Source organism: Pelophylax lessonae, assembly GCF_965119305.1.
Source record: "Pelophylax lessonae genome assembly, chromosome: 9".
NCBI classification, from domain to species: domain Eukaryota; kingdom Metazoa; phylum Chordata; class Amphibia; order Anura; family Ranidae; genus Pelophylax; species Pelophylax lessonae.
The window spans coordinates 176,605,342-176,626,000 of record NC_138776.1 but is presented as its reverse complement, the minus strand read 5'-3'; the positions used below and the strand labels follow the sequence as shown (position 1 = coordinate 176,626,000).

General features: G+C 40.8%; 1 protein-coding gene across 1 annotated transcript in view; it reads right to left on the bottom strand.

Moving 5' to 3' along the window:
- Positions 1 to 1,013: 1,013 nt before the first annotated feature.
- CHUK (component of inhibitor of nuclear factor kappa B kinase complex) overlaps positions 1,014 to 20,659 on the bottom strand; it is a 78,153-nt gene continuing 58,507 nt past the window's right edge. The window contains exons 15-21 of the mRNA XM_082268422.1: positions 17,680 to 17,789; positions 14,428 to 14,477; positions 14,236 to 14,332; positions 10,820 to 10,967; positions 3,610 to 3,740; positions 3,280 to 3,379; positions 1,014 to 1,590 (exon numbers count right to left, since the gene is read on the bottom strand). Coding sequence (XP_082124548.1) covers positions 1,561 to 1,590; positions 3,280 to 3,379; positions 3,610 to 3,740; positions 10,820 to 10,967; positions 14,236 to 14,332; positions 14,428 to 14,477; positions 17,680 to 17,789 — 666 coding nt within the window. The 3' untranslated portion in view covers positions 1,014 to 1,560. The remainder of the gene's footprint in view (positions 1,591 to 3,279; positions 3,380 to 3,609; positions 3,741 to 10,819; positions 10,968 to 14,235; positions 14,333 to 14,427; positions 14,478 to 17,679; positions 17,790 to 20,659) is intronic.

The following is a 20,659-nucleotide window of genomic DNA, read 5'->3' as shown; positions in this document are numbered from 1 at the left end:
GGTAACGAGAACCAAATATTCAATATCTTCATTCTGACAAGGGGTATTCAGAAACTACTGAGACTCCCCATTTTCAATCTCCATTCGATCAGAGTAGCGCCAACTAGCTTATAAGAAAAGGAATGTGTATGTGAAGTTCCCTGTGGTCCTTAATGAAGAGTATGTGGGAAACGAAAATAAGAAAAAAAAAAAAAGGGGGGGGTGGTGGCGAGTGCAAGGAAGGTTATACTTATCTTCTGAACCCCTATAGCTCCTTCAGTTGCCATTTCGACTTTTAAATGACTTTCTGACCTAAACCATTTTTATTCAATCAGAATTCCTTCCATCTGTAAAGGTTTGACACTGCTCAACAAGATTTTCAAAGTTTGGAGTTTTTTTTTTTTAACAACGCAACTTTATTAGTGCTTTTTTTGGACCTATTTTGATATTGGCTTGCTCTTTATGATAGAATTTAGTTTCAGGACAAAACTTTACAGGTGGAAAACATTCAGCAAATTGTGCAACTTCTGGAAGACAACTGGGTACACCAGAGGTTACTTGGGGATTTGATTTCAAAGTAAATGTGAAACACTTTATAAGAATAAAAACTCCTACAATATTTACAGAGTTCGTCTTTAGTCAAATAATACAAGAAAAGCAATACAAAAAGATACATTTTTTCTAGTTATTTATTTAAATTATATTGATATTGTACAAGAGCGAAGTTAAAGGACAATCATTTATCAGTTACAGAATTTTTTTTTTAAAGAATTGAAAATACATTAAAACTTAAATATACAGACATTCACAAGATTGGAAAGACAAATCTACAAGCCTAGAGGTGCTTCGGAAGCCATGTGTCCTGGGTTTCCTCTTAGAGGAAGTAAAAATATTGCACTTATAAGAACAGTCTTCCATAAAATTGAAACTTTAGAAACTTAAAATCACACCTTGCTAGTTACAGTCCTCAGATAATCAAATAAGGAGGGTAAAAGGAAAAACAGTCATGAGAAACGAAAAGGCCCTCCTTGACAATCCTTGCAGTCGGGCTGACATTTTTTCGCATTATTACTTTGACTCTGACCCAGAAAAAAGTATTCGGATACAGATTGATGACTTCACTAGACTACTTTGCTGATCTCTATATTTGTTCCAGGTCAGTAACTCAAATTAATGAACCAAGAGGGTCAGAATAGGAACCAGGCAACTATGATAAAGTAGGTCAGCAATGGCAACCCCTGTCTTCTGTCTTTCTCTCATGACAAGGTGACAAATGTGTTGTATTCCTGTCCTTCGTCCAGGGAGCAGAGAGTCTAAAAACATTTAACATACCCTGTGATGTACTTCAGGGTCAAGACATAAGATATACCACCATTTTCAACCTAGATGTATGCTTAGATAAAATTATCTAACATTTGTGGTGATACAAGCAAGGCTATGTGCGCTTATTTCTGAAATCATAGTAAGGATTTTTCATGGTGACATTCCACAATACGTTACTGCATTACCAGTCTTCTTATAACAGATGCTGCAGTGTGTAAATGAGGAGCGAATGGATGTCTTTAGGGTACAGCTCAACACTTACTGTTGGAGCCAGCTCCAATCCAGGCTCTAAGCAGAAAAAAAGAGAGGTTAGCCTATTTTCACCACATTTTAGTAAAGTACAACAAAATTACCTAAATAAAATACTAGGACTAGTGCATATAATTTAATGAATTTGTAGACAATGAACTTGTTGCCGTTTAATCACAATGTTAAAGTGTTATTCTAGTCATATTCTTACAAAGGCTAAATCTACTCCCACCCCCAATCTAAACCTATTCTAGCTACCATGTAAAAGAAAAGATACCGGCTTTAAGCGCTCACTTCAGAGTAGAGGGGAGACGGCCAACAACAGCTGCCGCATAGTAAGCTTTTGGGTGACATCATTGCTCAGAATCTGCAGTCGTTCTCTCTGCCTCTCAACTACGTTGAAGCCAGCGCTGGGACCCAATAATGTGACTGGACTGGACTGTGACTGGACTGGAGTGGCTTGAGAATAAGGTAAACAGACATCTTTTCTTTTACAGGGTAGATAGAATAGTTTTAGAATGGGGGTGGGAGTAGATTTAGCCCTAGTTCGAATTTCACAGGAATTCAACTTTAAAGCCCAAATTCCAAGCCCAACAAAAATACTCATGTTAAACTTATTAAACATGTTATACTTACCTCCTCTGTTCAGTTGCTTTTGCACAGAGCAGCCCAGACCCTCCTCTTGTAGAGTCCCTCTTTGGCGCTCCTAGCCCCTCCCTCCTGTTGAGTGCCCCCACAGCAAGCATCTTGCTATGGGGGCACCGGAGTCGCAGCTCCCTGTGTCCATTCAAACATGGAGCCACGACACGGCCCCCTCTTTCTCCTCATTGGCTCACTGAATTTGATTGACAGCAGCGGAAGCTAATTGAGCCTAGCTGTCGTCTTAACCAATGAGGATGGAGAGTCTCGGGCAGCCAAGCCACTCCTGCAACATCGCTGGAGTGAGATGGGCTCGGGTAAGTATATGGGGGGGGGGGGGGGAGTTGCATAGAATGCATTCAGATAAAAACCCTTCTGACTTTACAACCACTTTAAATTCAAAATAGTTTCCTGCAAGATGTCCGGAGTCTGACTGAATGACACTCGGGGAGATTTACTAAAACTGGAGATTGCAAAATCCGGTGCAGGTTGTGTTAAGAAACCAATAAGCTCCCAGAAGACTAAAACAAGTCTGAGTGCATTGAGTCAGGGCCTTTCCCTTAAGCACAGCGCTCTGCACTCACGGTGTATTGATGCAAAGACCAGCATTTGATGTCATCTCACCAGCATCACTCGCTGCATCATCCATGGTCACCTAACACTGGGAGAAGCCTGAAGAGGACCCAGCACAGGACGTGACCAAACAGAAGGGCATCAGGAAAAAAAAAAACAAACAAACATAAAAGTATCCTGGAGGGTGGGGGGTGGAGCCCAGAGCTTTGAATTGGACTTTCAAGGATAAGTTAACCTTTAACAAAAAAATAATAATGCACTTTTTTTGCAGGTAAAAAAAATGTGCATTTACTATTTTTTTACTTTAGGAGCCTGGAAAGCATTACACCATGCAGGTCTCTTGCAGATTGTCAGTTCGAGCTGTCTGCCACGTACATCGAACAGGGAGGCGGTTTCACACTTCCAGGAAGACTCAGTGAACTACCAAAGCCCTTAACAGCGCCATAGCAGTTTACCAAGACTGCTACAGAGGTTGAATTACTACTTCTAATAACAAAAAAACCCAAAAAAACTCACCACCAAACTGCTCTCCTTTTCTTTTGTGCTTTCCATAATCAGGGTACTCAGCTGTTTCTGGTAGAACAGATTCTCATCTATAGCACGCTTAAATGCTTCCCTAAAAAGAAGAATATTACACTTTAATTTTAAATTATGTTTAAACCATGTATAAGCGGACAGTGGAGCATACTGTAAAAGGCAACAAGAGAAAAAGTTACCCATTCATTTTTAGTATCCTGCCTCTCTACCATCAATTTGTTATATATTATACAATATGTCATTATGGAGTAAATGGGCAACTCCGCAAATGAAAGGCTGAAAAGGTAAATGCATTTTATTAGTACATACCTGTTCCTGTCTTTTGGAAGAAGCATAGAAGTGAGAGCTTGAGGAGAGTTTGGGTCTGACCAACCTGATGGACGAGGACTAGCAGAGTTCTCTAAACTAGCCGGTCCTAAAGAGCGTGCAGAGCTTTGCGTCTACACGGAAAAAAAAAAAAAAAAAAAAGATATTTTAAATATCAGACACCATACTTTATTTTACCATCTATCTGCATTCAATTGTCAAGTTAAACAGTATGCATTACGAGCAAATTCTACCCTCAAAGCATATTAAAGAGGCTGTACTTGTTTCCCCATTTTAAGACACTAATTGCCTAGCTATCACTTGCTAAACGTTGAGTCACTGACCCTAAAGAAGCATGCCGAAAAAAGCACTGAAGCCACTGGATCAGAATCCACATCAGCATGCAAATACCTTATTCTTCCAGGATAGTTTTCAAACACAAAGCACAATACCAGCAGAGAAGCTTCAAGTAACTGTCTAGTAAATTTACAGCATGGTTTCCCAATAAATTGTAGTAAATCAGTTTTTAGTTTTAGATCAGTTACAGCTAAGTTCCAAAGCTGGCAGATATGCTCAAATTGTGTTTTAGATTTCAATATTTTTATTGAAGTAATAAGACAATGTCGTATAGGGCACAATTTGTTAACAATAGTGCAAACAGATGTGAAATCAACTTAAATACTGGAATGTTTATCGATATTCATAGACATAAGACCTCCTAATATTAAACATAGAGATCTCAACATTAAACAATCTCGGTAGAAACACCAGTTGAGATAACAAGACAGTATATTAGAATACGAATTATTATCAATAGGGTCAAAGAATAGATGTCCAATCCACTAGGGATTAACTGCGTGAGATCCCATCGAACCATTTTGATATGCGATACTGGTAATGGTTATGTTACGGGGAAACGAGATAGGGACCAAAAAAGAAAAAGGGACCAGTAAGAGGAAACCCCCCCAGTGCATTCCAATGAGTATCATCAGCATATAACTATATGTTCCATCAGACCATCTTGCAATTATTGAAGAAATCAAACAAACCCAAAAAAAAAAAAAAAAAGAGGGAAAGGAAAAAAGGGAGTAGATAAAGAAAAGGCAAAGAAAATGAAGGAGAGAAAGAAAGGAAAAAGAGGGCCAGCCAGGAATTCATTAGGTTACAGATAAGTATCGTATCCATGGATGCCATATCGCAACCAATTTCTTAATAAAGTTGCAGAGAATACAGGTAAGTCTATCATTTACCATGATTCAGTTAAGTTTATTCTTCACATATTCAAGGGGAACCGTCGACTGCCTCTAGTGTTTAGCAATAGTTATTCTGGATGCTAAAAGGAATATACGTAATGAGTTTTAATCGATTTTTTGGGGACCTCCTCAGAAAGCTTTTGAAAAAGCACTGGTTCCAGGAATCTATGGATATTAACCCGTCACTGAATATATCAAGTTAAATATGCGAATTCAGAATCTGGTGACTACAGGGCACTGCCACCAAACATGAGACATTGTACCCATCTGGCTACAACGCCTAAAGCAAGTGGGGGATGCAGATGGGTGCATCTTCGCAACTCTGGTCGGGACCAAATACCAACGTAGGAGCATTTTACAGTTTACTTCAATAAGTGTTGTGTTAATGGATAATTTGGATAATGCATAGGCAATATCTTGCCAGTCAGACTTCAAAAGTGGTATTCAAGTCCCGTTCCCATTGATTCATATAAGGGAGCTTAGTAGTCGGATCAGTAAGAGTGGCGTATACTGTAGATACCCGTCCCCATAGGAGGCCTTTCGTTTGACAGATAATTCAAAATTTGTAAGTGTAAGGAGTCTCTCTAGCAAGTTAAGTTTAGATTGTACAAAATAAATAAGTCTATTGTACCTGAATATTTCACTAGAGGGCATTTACAACGTGTCTCTAAAATATTGCAAAGACTGTGGTTGATCCCCTATCCTAAAAAGCCCCTTGTTAAGCCACCATTGAAATGGCAACGGAGTAATTATGGGAGAGAACTCAGGGTTACAAAACAAGGGGGCCAGTGGGGTATGGAGATGACAGGGGTTTTCGATGGTTTACTCCATCCCAAACCGCTAGTGAATAAGACAGGGTAGGACATAAGATGGGGGGGGGGGGGTGAAGAGGGCTAGGAAGGCACATTAGAGAACCAATGGCAAAAGGGTAACACAAGAGAGCTTCAAAAGAGACCCAAAGGGGTGTAGATCCCTTGGCCGTTGTGGGAGTTATTTGAGCAGCTTGATAATAAGCCTGTAAATAAGGGAGGCCAAGCCCATCACTGGGTTTCGAAACATACGTAAATTTATTCATTCCTGGTTTTTTTTTGCCCCAAATAAAGAGAAGGACTTCCGATTGTAAATGCTTTAGATCTCCCCCTGGGACATGAAATGGGTAAGGTTCTAAAATAATAAAGTATCCTGGGTAGAAATGTAATTTTAATAGAGTTGATTCTGCCAAACCAAGATAAGGGATAGTCTGCCTTTCGTCAAAGATCTTCCTGAACTCGACGAAAAAGTGGAGGATAATTAGTCCGATAGAGAGTGTCGATTCAGTTGGATACCTAAAAAGGGAAGAGCGTTTAACGCCCATTGAAGACTATAGGTGTTGCGTAAGGGCAGCACCATTGAGGGAGGTAAAGAAATATTAAGGGCAGTTGTTTTTTGGGTATTTAAAGAAAGCCCTAAGAGCTGGGAAACTTGGTGACAATGTCAGCAAATGAGGTAGGGTGGTTTGGGGGTTAGTTATATACATGAGGATGTTGTTGGCAAACAAGGAGCATTTATGTTCCTATTGCCCACAACATATGCCATGTATAATAGGATGGGATGGAATTGCTATGGCTAAGGGTTCAATCGCCAATGCAAATAGCAATGGGAAAGTGGGCAACCCTGTCGTGTTCCGGGTCGGATAGGAAATGTGAGCAACCTAAAACCCCTAATGGAAACCTGGGCTGATGGATTGCTATAAAGCAATTTCAATAGCAAAATAAAAGTAGAGCCAAATCCAAAGGCCTCTAGATTGGTAAATAAATAGTCCCAATTAAAGCTATCAAAGGCTTTATGAAGGTCTAGGGAAAGAAGTAGTAATTCCCTAGATAAGGAAGTATCCCATTTGGAACGTATTGCAGAAATCAATGCTATAGACTGACAGATCTGATCTTACGTTTGCCGTTTGTTTATGAAGCCGGATTGACCCTATGGATATATTGCGCTATAAATGTGCCTAGACATAAAGCTAAAAGTTTTGTTAAAATTTTGAGGCCACAATTAATCAAATAAACAGGGCAGTAGTTAAGGATGTCAATTGAGTCTTTATTCGGTTTGGGTATGACGCTAATGAAGGCCCTATTTTCAGCAAAAAGGAACCCTTCTACCGTCTCACGAGGAATTAAACTAAAGGGCCACATGAGGAGCCAACTGTTCAGAAAACGTTTTAGAAGTTATTAGGGAGACTGGCAGGACCAGGTGATTTATTAAAGGACAGCGTCTTAATAGTGGTGTGAATTTCTTAATCTGTAATGGGTTTGTCCATAATTTCCCTATGAGATTCCATAAGAGAAGGTAAAGATAAGGTATTCAGGAAACTACTAATGGAAGCAGAAACAGGGCCCTGAGGTGGGTTGTATAGTTTGGTATAAAACTCCTGAAATTTTTGGATCTTTTGGGGATTTTGAGAAAGATTGCCTCCTGAGAGTCTAATTTTCGGAAGAGCTGTATGTGTGTGTTTAGGGGTAAGTATATGTGCAACCAACGAACCCGGTTGGTCACGCCAGGTAAAGAATTTATGATTAGCCCAGCGTAAATATTTCTTTGCCTTCGTAGTAAGGCAAATATTAAGTTCAGTGCGGGCCTGTTCGAGTTTATTTAAAAAATAAGGGTGTGGGGAACGCTTGTGTTCGGTAGCTAGGGCTTCATATTCCTCCGTCTTGGCAGTGATGACCTCGCTGCAAGCTTTCCTAAGTCTAGACGACAACTGAATCAGAAAACCCCGAAGAGAAACTTTGTATGCCGCCCAGTTGATGGCGGGATTTGTGTCCTCTGCTTTATTAGTATCAAAGTAAGCTTTCAAGTGGGTAATAATATCCAAACAGTAAGATTTGTTACGGAGGATAGATTCATTTATTCGCCAATGAGATTTAGCTAATTTAACCGTCAAATTAGAGAACAACAAAACTACAGGGTCCAAATTGTGTTTTATCCTATACAACGGTTTCAGAAAGTGAGAAGCTAGACAAAACACGACTAAATTTTAAGAGCTATGGCTTTGTATTAGAAAGGTATGGATTATATATACTGGCTGTCATATTTGCTGATAACTCTTGATGGCTTACACAGAATACAATCACCAAAGATGCTATATACAGCAAATAGTCCTATTTAGAAAGCTCAGTACACAAGCTCATCTCACGTTAGCCTATTTTCTTAAAAAGTAACAGCTGCATTAAAAAAGCTATATTTATGCCAGGAAACACAGATTCCTTTCTTCTGAGCACTCACACACAGCCTTATAAAAGCGTGAGTGAAACTCCAGTCATGATGCCCACAAGACTTCCCAACAGAGAGTACTGCAATGCATTCTATGACCTTATGCTTTGAGTTATAGGAGAAGTGCTGAACAGCAGGCTTGCATAAATCGCCATAAATCGCTAATCAACATATCAAAATCTGGCTATTTGGGCAGTAGAGCAAGCCATAGAGGAGTCGAAAAAGGAAAGTTCTGTCATACGAATTGTGCCATCAATTGTTTAGATTTTCTAAAAAGAAAAAACAACCCAGCATGTTGGATTAGGCACTTTTGATTGCGGCAGGAAAATCGCATACGATTCGATGATCGGCACGAATATCGTTTGTTTTTTGATTTGTCTATGGCCAGCTTTAGGCAGGAGATCAGTTTACTGAAATTATAAAATGAGAGCACCAGCTGGAAATTACAAGTAAGCTTAAAGCAGAACTAAAGTCTGCAGAATACTCACTGCCATTCCAGCGATATGATAGTTGGATCTCTCGCCGGCTGCTGACATCTTGTACATGGGTTTCTTCGGGGTGCTAGGTTTTCAGCCTATTGATTGACTGATGGGGATGACACAACTCCTGTGCCTCTGCACAAGAGTCCTTCATTCTGGCACACTGGCACCATGCCGATAATGCATGCTGAGCTGAGAGTGCGCAGCTCAGTGTACATCCAATAGAAGATTGCGAACAGGCAATTGTAGAAGGGACATAACATAGCATATTATATGCAGTATAGCATATTTTTGCAGAAAGGACATAACATCAATGTTGATCTGAATTAAGGCCCATCTGTGGTTTAGCCTTTTCTTGGATTATAGCTGAATACGTAGTGCTACAAGGGACCCTCCATGGTTGATCACTTTGATATAGTTCCTCATACCTACTTTTTGACTTTCCATGGGTTCATGGCTGAAACCCCCCATTCTTCATTTATATTATTGTCACCATTGTTTGTACACTGACCATTCTATTTTGTATTTGATTTGGTTACCCTAAAATATCCTCGTGTTATTCTAAATCTTAATAAAATAATCGAAACAGAGAAGATACAGCATGTTTTTTCTGCAATAAAAAGCGGTTTGCTCACATTTTAGTTTTACTTTAAACTACGGTTTCCTAAATAATATTACTGTTGGATTTTTCATTTATTTTAAGTTATGGAAAACACAACAGGAAGTTGGGGAACTCCAAGGTGGACAGGAACAGAATCACAATCTTTAGGCTGATCTCACCATTGAAGAATCCAAGGCTTAAAGTGATATTAAAGTTTTTTTTTTTTTAATAACATGTTATACTTACCTGCTCTGTGTAGTGGTTTTGAACAGAGAAGCCCAGATCCTCCTCTTCTTGGGTCCCTCGCCGACACTCCTGGCTCCTCCCTCCTGCCTCCACACCAAGCAGCTTGCTATGGTGGCACCTGAGCCGAGCTGTTGCTTTGTGTGTCCATTCAGATATGGAGTCGTGTCTCTGCCCCCCCCTCATTGGCTCACTGATATTGAGTGACAGCAGTGGGAGCCAATGGCGCCTGCTGCTGTGTCTCAGCCAATCAGGAGGGAGAGTCTCGGCCAGCCAAGGCTCTCCTGCAACATCAATGGATCAAGAGGGGGCTCAGGTAAGGATTGGGGGCTGCTGCACACAGAAGGTCTTTTATCTTAATGCATAGAATGCATTAGGATAAAAAAAACATATACCTTAAGAACCAGTTTAACCACTTCCTGCCCGCACTATAGGCAAATGATGGCGGGAAGGTGGTTACATTATCCTGACCAGACGTCATATGACGGCGGCAGGATAATGCGCTCTGCGCATCTCTGATCTCGGTAAAGAGCCTACTGACGTAGGCTCTTTACCGTGTGGCCAGCTGTGTCCAATCACAGCTGGTCACATAGTAAATAGGAAGTGCCATTGATCGGCTTTCCTCAGTTCGTGCTTGACAGGCATGAGTAGAGGAGAGCCAATCTGTGGCTCCCCTGATAGGGGGGGGGGATCTGCACTGGTAATCAGAGCATTGATTACCAGTGCAGACCCTTAAGGGGGGTGCCACTAGAACCACCAGGGATGCCAACCCATGACCCCAGGGATGCCCACCATGGCAACTAGGGATGGCAATCAGGGCCATGGGAGCCTGCCAGTGCCCTCCCCATCAGTGCTGCCCACCATTGTCATCCATCAGTGCCGCCAACTAGTGTCCATTATTGCCCACCAGTGCCCATCAGTGCCGCCTATCAGTGCTACCTATCAGTGCCGCATATCAGTGCCTCCTCATCAGTGCAGGAAAAAACGTATCTACTTACAAAATTTTATAACATGAACAAAAAAACGTTTTTTTTCAAACTTTTCGGGCTTTTTTTATTTGTTTAGCAAAAAAGAAAAAACCTTGCGGGGATCAAATACCACCAAAAGAAAGCTCTATTTATGGGGAAAAAAATGACAAATTTAGTTTAGGTACAGTGTTCCATGACCGCGCAATTGTCATTCAAAATGCAACAGCGCTAAAAGCTATAAATTGGCCTTGGCAGGAAGGGGGTGAAGGTGCCCGGTATTGAAGTGGTTAAGAAGCACGCTACTTTGCAATTAGAAGAAAAAAATTTCAGTTAGATAGTTCTCATTACCAAAATAGAGTACTTGGGTAAGCTTGTAACATCCATCCAATAAACAGTAATATGAAAGACAAAAATACTTACACATGCAATTTTTAGGAGATGCCAGATTTCTCGTTGACGTTTGGCCTGCATCTGCATCAGGGAACTATCAGCTTCCTTAATGTTATTTATGGTCATCTCGATTTGGGGCAGCAGTTCAATAATTTTCTGCTTACAACCCAATAGTCGGCTAAGGGCAAACACATTTTTTTAGTAAAGGAAAACAAACATACAAAAAACAGCAACTAAATATGCATTATAATGCCTAGTAAATATGGGTTTTGGCTTGGATAAGAACAATGTTTGCAGAAAGCTTTTGTAAAGCTTTCAGCCATCTTCAGATGTTTTGATACTTCTAAAGCATAATTTAGCTCCAGTTTGAGAGTTTATACACAGATTTTAAAGGGAATTGCTGAATGTCACTTTAAACAAGCTTCTAGAGGGGTTCAGTAAGCTTTAGCACTATCTCGAGTATGTTAAAAGCCTACTAGTGGTTTGCTTAAAGAGATGATCAAGACTCCCCCCTTAGAGTGGTAGTAAACCTAAATTGGTTGTTAAGCCACTTATATAAAGTCATCTAATCCCCTTTTATATACCAATAAGTGTCGCTGTGTCTGTGTTATAGAAAAAATAGGCTCATCTGTACCTATATCAGAACGGCTCCAGACACTCAGCTGACCCCGCGGCTCTCTTCTCTGCATGGCTGACAGCTCCTGCAGGTGGAGCCGAGCACTGCCGCTGACGTCAGCCGGGGAGGAGAGGAAGAGAGGAGAGAGAGCACCAAGTGGTCACATGATCGCTGGGAGCCACTTGGATTTAGGTGGCAAATTTTTTCTAGAACACAGACACAGGGGCTGTTATTGTTCTATTACAGAGGGGATTAGATGATTTTAAATAAATATGAGAGCAACAGGAGGGGAGGGGGTGGGCACTGACGAGCAGACAAACAGGGAGGGGAGGGGGAGAGGAACACAGAGGCCGACAGTGCAAGGTTACGGATGACGGAGGCACATAAAAACTGACCACAGAGTCAGGGTTTAGCAGCCATATTACACAGCACAAGCACTGTGCTGTATAACATGATTTAAAAAAATAGGATACATTTTTTTTTTTTTGGGCAACAAACGCTTTAACAAACAAAACACTGAAAATTAATGTATGCACTACACAAAAGCCAATAATATCAATCCACCTTGTAAATAAACCCCCTCGGTTCCGTCTTACTTTTTTTTTTTGCGGATTTTGTTTTCCGTCTTCCACCTGAATGCAGCACCATTTTTACTGTCCTCTTTCGCATCTGTGCGATGCAAAACCTCTGCCCTTTTTTGTTGTATGGCCGGAATCTGCGCACTGAGTGATAACCAAGCCTCATTTTTAATCTGGGATTACTATGGCAACGAAGGCCAGCATGTTTACGATTAGCACTGAGAGTCCCGTGATTAGCCCTTATGTTTACACCCCCTTGTGACGTAGCATGTCGCATGGGGTATTCCAGGAAGCTGTGCACGTGGCTGTTCTCTTGCGGGATTACAATGCCACAGAGTAGATGAAGAAGGCACGGTACCCACCGGAATGGAGACATGGCACATACAGCATGTAAATAAAGTACCATATACATTGATTCTTAAGAATTCTAATGCAGCAAAGTAATACTATTGAGTTTACTACCACTTTAAGATATGTGTATAAAACTGGAGTACTATATTTTGCTTTAACCCTTTTTCTACCCTGCACTCCACTTTGAAATTGGGTGGCTGGATTATTTTTGCAATTTTCCCATTTTTTATAATGTTTCACTTATAGCTTTCAGAGTTTGTAAGTACAAGACTAGTATAATAAAACAGTGATGCAATTGATTTTGTATGACCCGCGATAGTTGCACAAATATTTATCAAAGATATTTTTAATAAAAATACACTAAAATCATCATCATCACACAAATGCAACAAAGACAAGAAATGGGGGGTTTATGTATGCAATATCATGTTTTTATTTCTAATAGCATGAATGGAATGGCCAATTAGGTCTCTGAAATATCAGCGCTGTACATTAAGATTTTGAATGAGTATCTAATCTGCCCATGAACACAGAGATTTCTATTTTATGTAAACAATAGTAACCTTAATGTGCATAAATGCAGGTAAATGCACAGCGGGAACTATACCATTCAAAATACCTTTAGAAATGTTCTATAAACACAAATGAATGCATGTATGTCATCATTAGTGTAAATGAGGACTTAGAAGCTCAGTTTTTCTTTTTTTTTTTCTTGTTTGTATCCCTACTGAGGCAATTTCCATTCACCTCCTACCAGGCCAGGAAGGGATTGGAAATCTCTCTGAAGCCGGTCATAGATGGTTCCTGCTGAACCGGCTGAGATCCGAAATCATGTATGGGCAAGGCTGAATGCACCAAATCAACTTGAGTACATTCAGTCTGCCGGACTTTACATGCAATTATTCCTGGCGGCTCTTAAAGCCGCTAGCAATAATCACAGCATTCTCCGGGCAGGTTGCAACCCGTGGTTGCAGAAAATAAATTTGTTTCGTCTATGGCTGGGCTAAGATACAAATAAAAAAAATACCACACAGAGATATATACACACTCTGACTAAGTGCCGGTTCACATTTGTGCGATGACAGAGATCGCATGTAATTCGGAGCGCACTGCTCCTAAAATTACATGCGATCTCTGTGCGGTGCAAATTCAGCCATACAGTTTGTATGGCTGAATTTGCACCGCAATCGCATCCAACTCGCAAAGGACCCTTTTTTTGGTCCGCAGCAGAATCGGATCGCATGGTGGTTCACACTAGTGCGATCCGATTCTGTGCAAACTTTCAGATCGCACTGCGAAATGCGATCTGATCTGGGGGTGTCGTTAACTTTTAATTGACGCCCCCAGCGTATTGCATATGGCAGTGTGAAGCGGGAACACGCTGTATATTCGCAGCGTTCCCGCATCGCAGAAATGTGAGCCTGTCTTCCCCTCTGTAAGCGGACCATGTTTATCATGGCTGCTGAGCCATGAAATCATGGTCAGGATACGTACCTCCGCCATCTAGCTTCTCTCCTGTGCGCTTCTGTATCTCCCATCTCCCCCCTCCCTCTCAGCTCTGTAGTGTGCAGTGAGAACATTATCTCCTCTCCTCTCTGCCCCTCCCCTCCAGCCTTCATTAATGACTTCGGCGCGACTTGCACAGACTTCATATAACGAATGTCTATGCAAGTCGCTCTAAGGTCGCCTCGAAGTAGTACAGGACCCTTTTTCTAAGTCGGAGCGACTTGTGTCGCTCCTATTAGAACGGGTCCTGTAGCAGTCAATGGACCGCGACTTGTCAGGCTGACAAGTCGCCTGACAAGTCGCGGTAGTGTGGACCGAGTCTAACACTCACATGAAGGATTAAATAAATATTAACCATTTGAGTTTACAATCACTTTAGGAAATAGTAAGCTTACCTCAAATGTCCAAATAGCTCCTTTAAAACTTTATCCTGGCCCTGCACGGTCAACACAATGGTTCTCACCATTTCGGTACTATCACTGTAGGCATTATCTTAAAAGAAGTGGATTGCCAACATTAGATAAAATATCAACATCTTGTTATAAAAAAAAAAAATATGTATCTACAAAGATATCACAAACACTCACCTGGAGGCCGAGGCTTTAACTGCTTGTATAAGTCTATAGCCTTCTGTTCCCTGGGAAAAAATATATTAATTATACAGAATTACAATCTATTCTGACACTTAGCAAGAAGTACAAACACATGAGAGCACAGGAACAGTTTTCTGTGTAACATGCAGCTAGTGGAGGGGATAGCAAAGAAGTAACAAGTGACAATCAGCACTCCCATCACCCATCATTGGTGATGATTAAGCACTTTGTGTGAAACGCGTCTGCTGAACTGTGTGCTCTTGTGGTATGTCGATTTCTGGACCTGTGATTTTTCAATAAAACATTGTTCTTTTATTCGCTGGAAGTGCCGCTTTTTCTCTTCTTTGATCAGTGAACCAGGCCACCCCAAAGGACCAGCATCAGTGAAGGAGGAGGGCTATATGGCACACAGGGACAGCCAGACCGATGAGGGTGGTGCCTAATAGGAAGGAGGGGAAACCAGGACCATAGGAATATGCCACATGGGCTCAAAAGGCTGTTTCTGTAAAACTGCCAGCACCAAATTTAGATCCTAAGGACACAATGGTGGCCCCACTGACGGAAGCATATGTAGCACCCCTTGAATGAAGGTTCCAAGTAAGGAATGCGAAGCGATTGGTCTCTGGGAAAAAAAATGATAAGGCTGAAATTTGACCCATAATAGTGCCCAAGGCTAACTTCATATCTACCCCTACTTACAAGAAGGCTAGAATCCTCTCGATGATATATTTACGGGGATGCCATTTCCTGGCCTCACACCAGGAAATGTAAGACTTACAGACTCTGTGATAAATGACTCTAAATACTGGTTTTCTAGCGTTATAACCCCTTCCTTCAAGATCCAGGATTCAACATCCAAGCCTTCAAATTTAGATACTATAAAGCAGGGTGGAATATCGGACCCTGAGAGAGAGCAGGTCAGGGCGAGGTGGAAGGACCCAAGGACATGTCCACAAGGAAACCCAGATATTCAAGACAATGGACCAGTTGCAATGTTGACTTTACTAGGTTGAGAATCCAACCCAGACGTTCTAAGAACTGAACTGTCCAGAACACATTCTGGCTTAGAGCTGAAGCAGTTTGTCTATATATGCTACCACTGCTATCCTTTGAGACCTTAGAACAGCCAATACTGGGGCTAGAATCTTTGTGAAAACTCGTGGAGCTGTGGCCAGCCAGAAGGGCAGAGCCACAAACTGAAAATGATGGTTTTCTACTGCATAGCGTAAAAACCTTTGATGGGCCTGAAAGACAGGCACATGAAGGTATGAATCCTTGATGTCTTTGGGTGCTAGAAATTCTCCTCCCTGCAGAGAGGCCATGACTGTGTGAATTGACTCCATTCGGAAAGTCCAAATGTTTAGAAACTGGTTCAGAGCTTTGAGATCCAGAATAGGTCTCACACCTCCGTTTGGCCTGGGGACTACGAAAAGGTTTGAGTAAAAGCCCTTACATTTTTCATCGTCCGGAACTTCTGTAATTACTCTTTGAGACCTTAAATGGTCCAGAGCAAGAAAAAGAGATGATCTATTTAGAGGATCTGTAGGTATGTTTGGACTTTGCAAACTAAGGATGAAAAAACACCCAAAATTCTAGTTTGTACTCCTGCGAGATAGTGGAAATAACCCAGTTGTCATTAATTATTTTCACACAGACCTCTGAGAACCATAGTAGTCTTGCCCCCCACCTGACTGAGTGGGGGCGCCCTTTCCCAAGGTAGATTTAGAGCTATACTTGATAGGTCTTTGGGCCTAGGGTTTCTTCGGCCCTTGACATGAAGGCTTGGTTCTAGATTCAGACAGCTGGGGCCGTCGAAACTGCCTGGGATTACAAGTACTGGGAGTCTGAATGTTGGAAACCTTAAAAGAAGGACGTTTGCTTTTCCCTTTAACTGGTAACAACGTACTTTTTCCCCCTGAAAATCTTTTGGATATATCTATCCAGATCGTCACCAAATAGGCGCTCCCCATGAAAGGGAAAGCCAGACAGCAATTTTTTTTACACTGTAATTTCGCAGTCCAGCTTTCTAGCCACAGGATTCTGCGCATATGTACTGACAAAAGAGCACACCGTGATATCAGCAGGTATACTTTATGTAGCTGCTGACTTTAAATAAACACAAAAATTTGTGGATCGTAAGGTATCGCCATATAAGCAAGCTCATATAGAAAATTTGACATTTTTCCTGGCTAGTAGTTACCAGGGGGAATAAAGGTACAAGAAGTCAAACACCTAAAAATGCTATCCAAACCCATGAAAATCTTAGATAAATTCATAATGAAAGACTGCATTTGAACATGGCTAGGCACACCTCTGCCTCCCCACTGCCTTTGTAAAAACACCCTGATCTGGCAATTGGCTGCTCAGGAACCCCAATGCAGCATCACAGCACATGGGATGGAGCGGGGCAGGGGAGTATCTACAAGTACCCTACATTAGTATCTGTTTTTGTTCAGGGATCTGGAAAGGTGGGCAATGGTGTTTGGAAGTGCAGTTTAGGTAGAAGTAGGAACTGTCAATGTGATTTATCTTTTTTGGTTAAATACAAGCCACAAGAAGGATATGGAATTACTGAGGTATTATTTTTTTAAAGCAAGGAATTCACCTAACATGGAAGGAAAAAAAGATTCTATTTTATCCACACTAAGCTTAAAAAGTGTATGTACACAATGAACTTCACTTATAGACTTTCTTTGCTAAATATACGTGTGAAAGCATTTTGTTTCATCTGTTTGAGAAGTCCCTGACACAAATCTTGTCAGCTGATAACTTCCTGTGCTGCACTGTTATACTTTTCTCAAGACTAAAGGATCTCACCCACGTATGTTATGAACAAGGGAACAGGGGGAGTTCCCAGTAGTTCAATATCGGTTGTCCTTATACAGTATGAGCATGGTCATCCTAGGACAGCAAGTGTGTTACTGGTAGAATAATAACCAGGTGAAAATAAAAGAAGAAAAAATACAGCCGCCACATCTAAGCACTTGTAACCTGCAACATATATTTCTGTAAGGTATCAAGTCACCTATTAGACAGTCAGGAATAAGAAGTAAAATTTCTGATATGGATATCTAAATCAACTAACATGCTAAAAAAAAAGAAAAACCATAGTGGCAACGGTGAGCCCCACCCTAATATGGTTTATTTTTAATGGCATACTTTAAGCTTTGCTAGCAGAAATATCAACACAAAACTTAGGAGAGTCTTCCTTTGTAACCATGCAAAAACTGGTCAATGTGAACTCACAGATGCTCCATGACATCGCCTTGTCTCCGTGCATAAGGGCTCCTCTGTAGTTCCACTATCTCAGTGTGGAGTCCCATTATTTGGTCATCCAGAAAGGAAATTTGTCCAGCCTGTGAGTACAGAGCAATACAATAAACTATTTACAAACTTTTACATAAAAGAGATACAGACACAATGTGGAATCTGGTTATTGACATGAAATGATCTCAGGTTTATGCCAGTGGACAATCTTTGCTCACTAGACCTGTGTGTCTGGTAAAACATACAGGTACATCTCATAAAATTAGAATATCAGGTGCTCCTACATGTTAAAAATCATCATTTTTTTGCTAGAAAACATTATATATTTTTTTTAGCAGAGACCCTAGGGAAAAAAATGTCATTGCAACTTTTTATGTCACACGGTATTTGTGCAGAAATTTTTGAAACGGGTTTTTTTGGAGAAAAAAAAAACAGATTTGTGAATTTAAAAAAAAAAAAACAAGAAAAAACACTAAAGTTAGCCATTCAACACTCGTGAAATGACGCCAAACTTCGGTACTTACAAATCTCTGTAGGAGACGCCTTAAATTTTTTTTTTCCTACAGGTTACCAGTTTAGAGTTACAGTGGAGGTCTTGGGCTAGAATTGTTGCTCTGTCTCTAATGTTCATGGCGATACCTCACATGTATGGATTGTTTACATATGTGGCCGCGACGTACGCATGCGTTCGCTTCTGCATGCGAGCTAAAGGGGACGGGGGCACTAGAAAAGTTTTTTTTTTTCTTTTACACTTTCCATTTAATTTGTATTGTATTTATTGATCACTTTTATTCCTATTACAAGGAATGTAAACATCCCTTGTAATAGGTTCAGTGAATGACAGTCCTCTTTATAGGGAGATCTGAGACCTCAGATCTCGCCTACAGGCTATAAAGCCTAAAAAAAAAAAAAAAAAAAACATCTCAGCTGAATGCAGAGATCTCGGCAGTATTGAAACTGCCAGGCCTCTGGTCCTCGCAGTCTCTATGGTACACTTCCTCCCGGCGGTCGATTCCTTCTCCGACTCGACGATTGTATGGGCGAGCCGGGAGAAGCACCGGAGGGCGGCAGGAGGGGTGGGATGTCCCCTCCCGCCGCTTGATTGTAAGAACAATCAAGCGGCAATTCAACCCCATTTTATAGTGAAGGGAATCGCCTGAGGAAAAAAAAATTATCTGAATGATGCCTGCAGCTGCAGGCATCATTCAGATATCCCCACTTAAACCCAATGACGTCATATGACGTCCGCCCGGGTGAAGTGGTTAATTCAATTTAAACAATGAAACATATCGTATTTTCCGGCGTATAAGACGACTGGGCATATAAGACGACCCCCCTAATTTTCATCTACCGGTTATACTTATACTTAGGTTACCTTGGAGATATTATACTCGGCGTATAAGACGACCCCCCATTTTTGGGGGATTTTTTTGAGGTTCAAAAGTAGTCTTATACGCCAGAAAATACAGTATATTTTTGATATGCATTGTTAGTTTTAAGCGCGGGTTATAATTTTATCCTTCACATATATTTTTGATAGATGCATTACACAAAGAGTGATATATTTCAAGCATTTCTTTCTTTAATGTTGATGATTATGGCTTACAGCTAGTGAAAACCCAAAATTCAGTATCTCAGAAAATTTGAATATTACATAAGATCAATTAAAAAAAAAAGATCTTTAATATAAAAATGTTGGCTTACTGAAAAGTATGTCCATGTACAGTATAGTATGCACTCAATACTTGGTCGGGGCTCCTTTTGCATGAATTACTGCATTAATGTGGCATGGCATGGAGGCAATCAGACTGCAGCACTGCTGAGGTGTTATGAAATCCCAGGTTGCTTTGATAGCGGCCTTCAGCTCAACTGCATTGTTGTGTCTGGTGTCTCATCCTCCTTAGATTCTCTATGGCAGTGGTTCTCAACTCTTGTCCTCAGGACCTACTAACCGGCCAGATTTTAAGTATTGCCTTGGGGAGATGTAGACTAGAATACTGCAATTACTGAGCAGCAAATGATATCACCTGTGATGTATTTTAGTTCTCTTGCAAAACTGGCCTGTTAGTGGGTCCTGAGGACAGGAGTTGAGAACCGTTGCTCTATGGGGGTTTAGGTCAGGCAAGTGTGCTGGCCAATCAAGCACAGTAATACCATGATCATTAAACCAGGTATTGATACTTTTGGCAGTGTGAGCAGGTGCCAAGTCCTATTGGAAAATGAAATCAGCATCTCCATAAAGCTGTTTAGCAGAGGGAAGCATGAGGACCAACACCAGCAGATGACATAGCTCCCCAAATGAGAGAATGGGAAAAAAAAGGGACTTTTTGATTCCCACAAAATATAGAACATATAGCCAGGTAAAAAATAAAAAATCCCATATTTTTTAAGACCACATTAAAATTAAACCCCATAGAGCATGGGGGAACATTGTAAAATATGGAACATATTACTTCATCATTGGATGGCAGTAAAGTGCAACGTAAATGATGTAACTAATTGCATAGGTCCAGAGCCCCAGGGGGGTGGCAGCCAATAGCATATCACAAGGATCTCTAGGATACACATATAGGCAAGTATACAGAAAAGAGAAACAGCAACCAATTCATAATATCCTATATCCAAAATACATTCATTGAAGTTTAAATTATTCAAATACACTTACATAATCAGAATTACAACCACCTCATAATATGCTGGAGGTCTACAAGGACGAAGAGTAGCAATGCCATGAATGTAATACCATGCATCCAAAGCACAAGGGATATATGGAAAATCAACTTCCAGCGTAGTTGACAGGTTGATTTTCCATATAACCCTTATGCTTGGAATTATATTCATAACATTGCTTCCCCTTGTCCACGTGGACCTTCAGCATAGTATGTGGAGGTTGTAATTCTGAAAAAGTGTATTTGAATAATTCTTTAATCTGCAATGGATGTATTTTGGATATAGGACA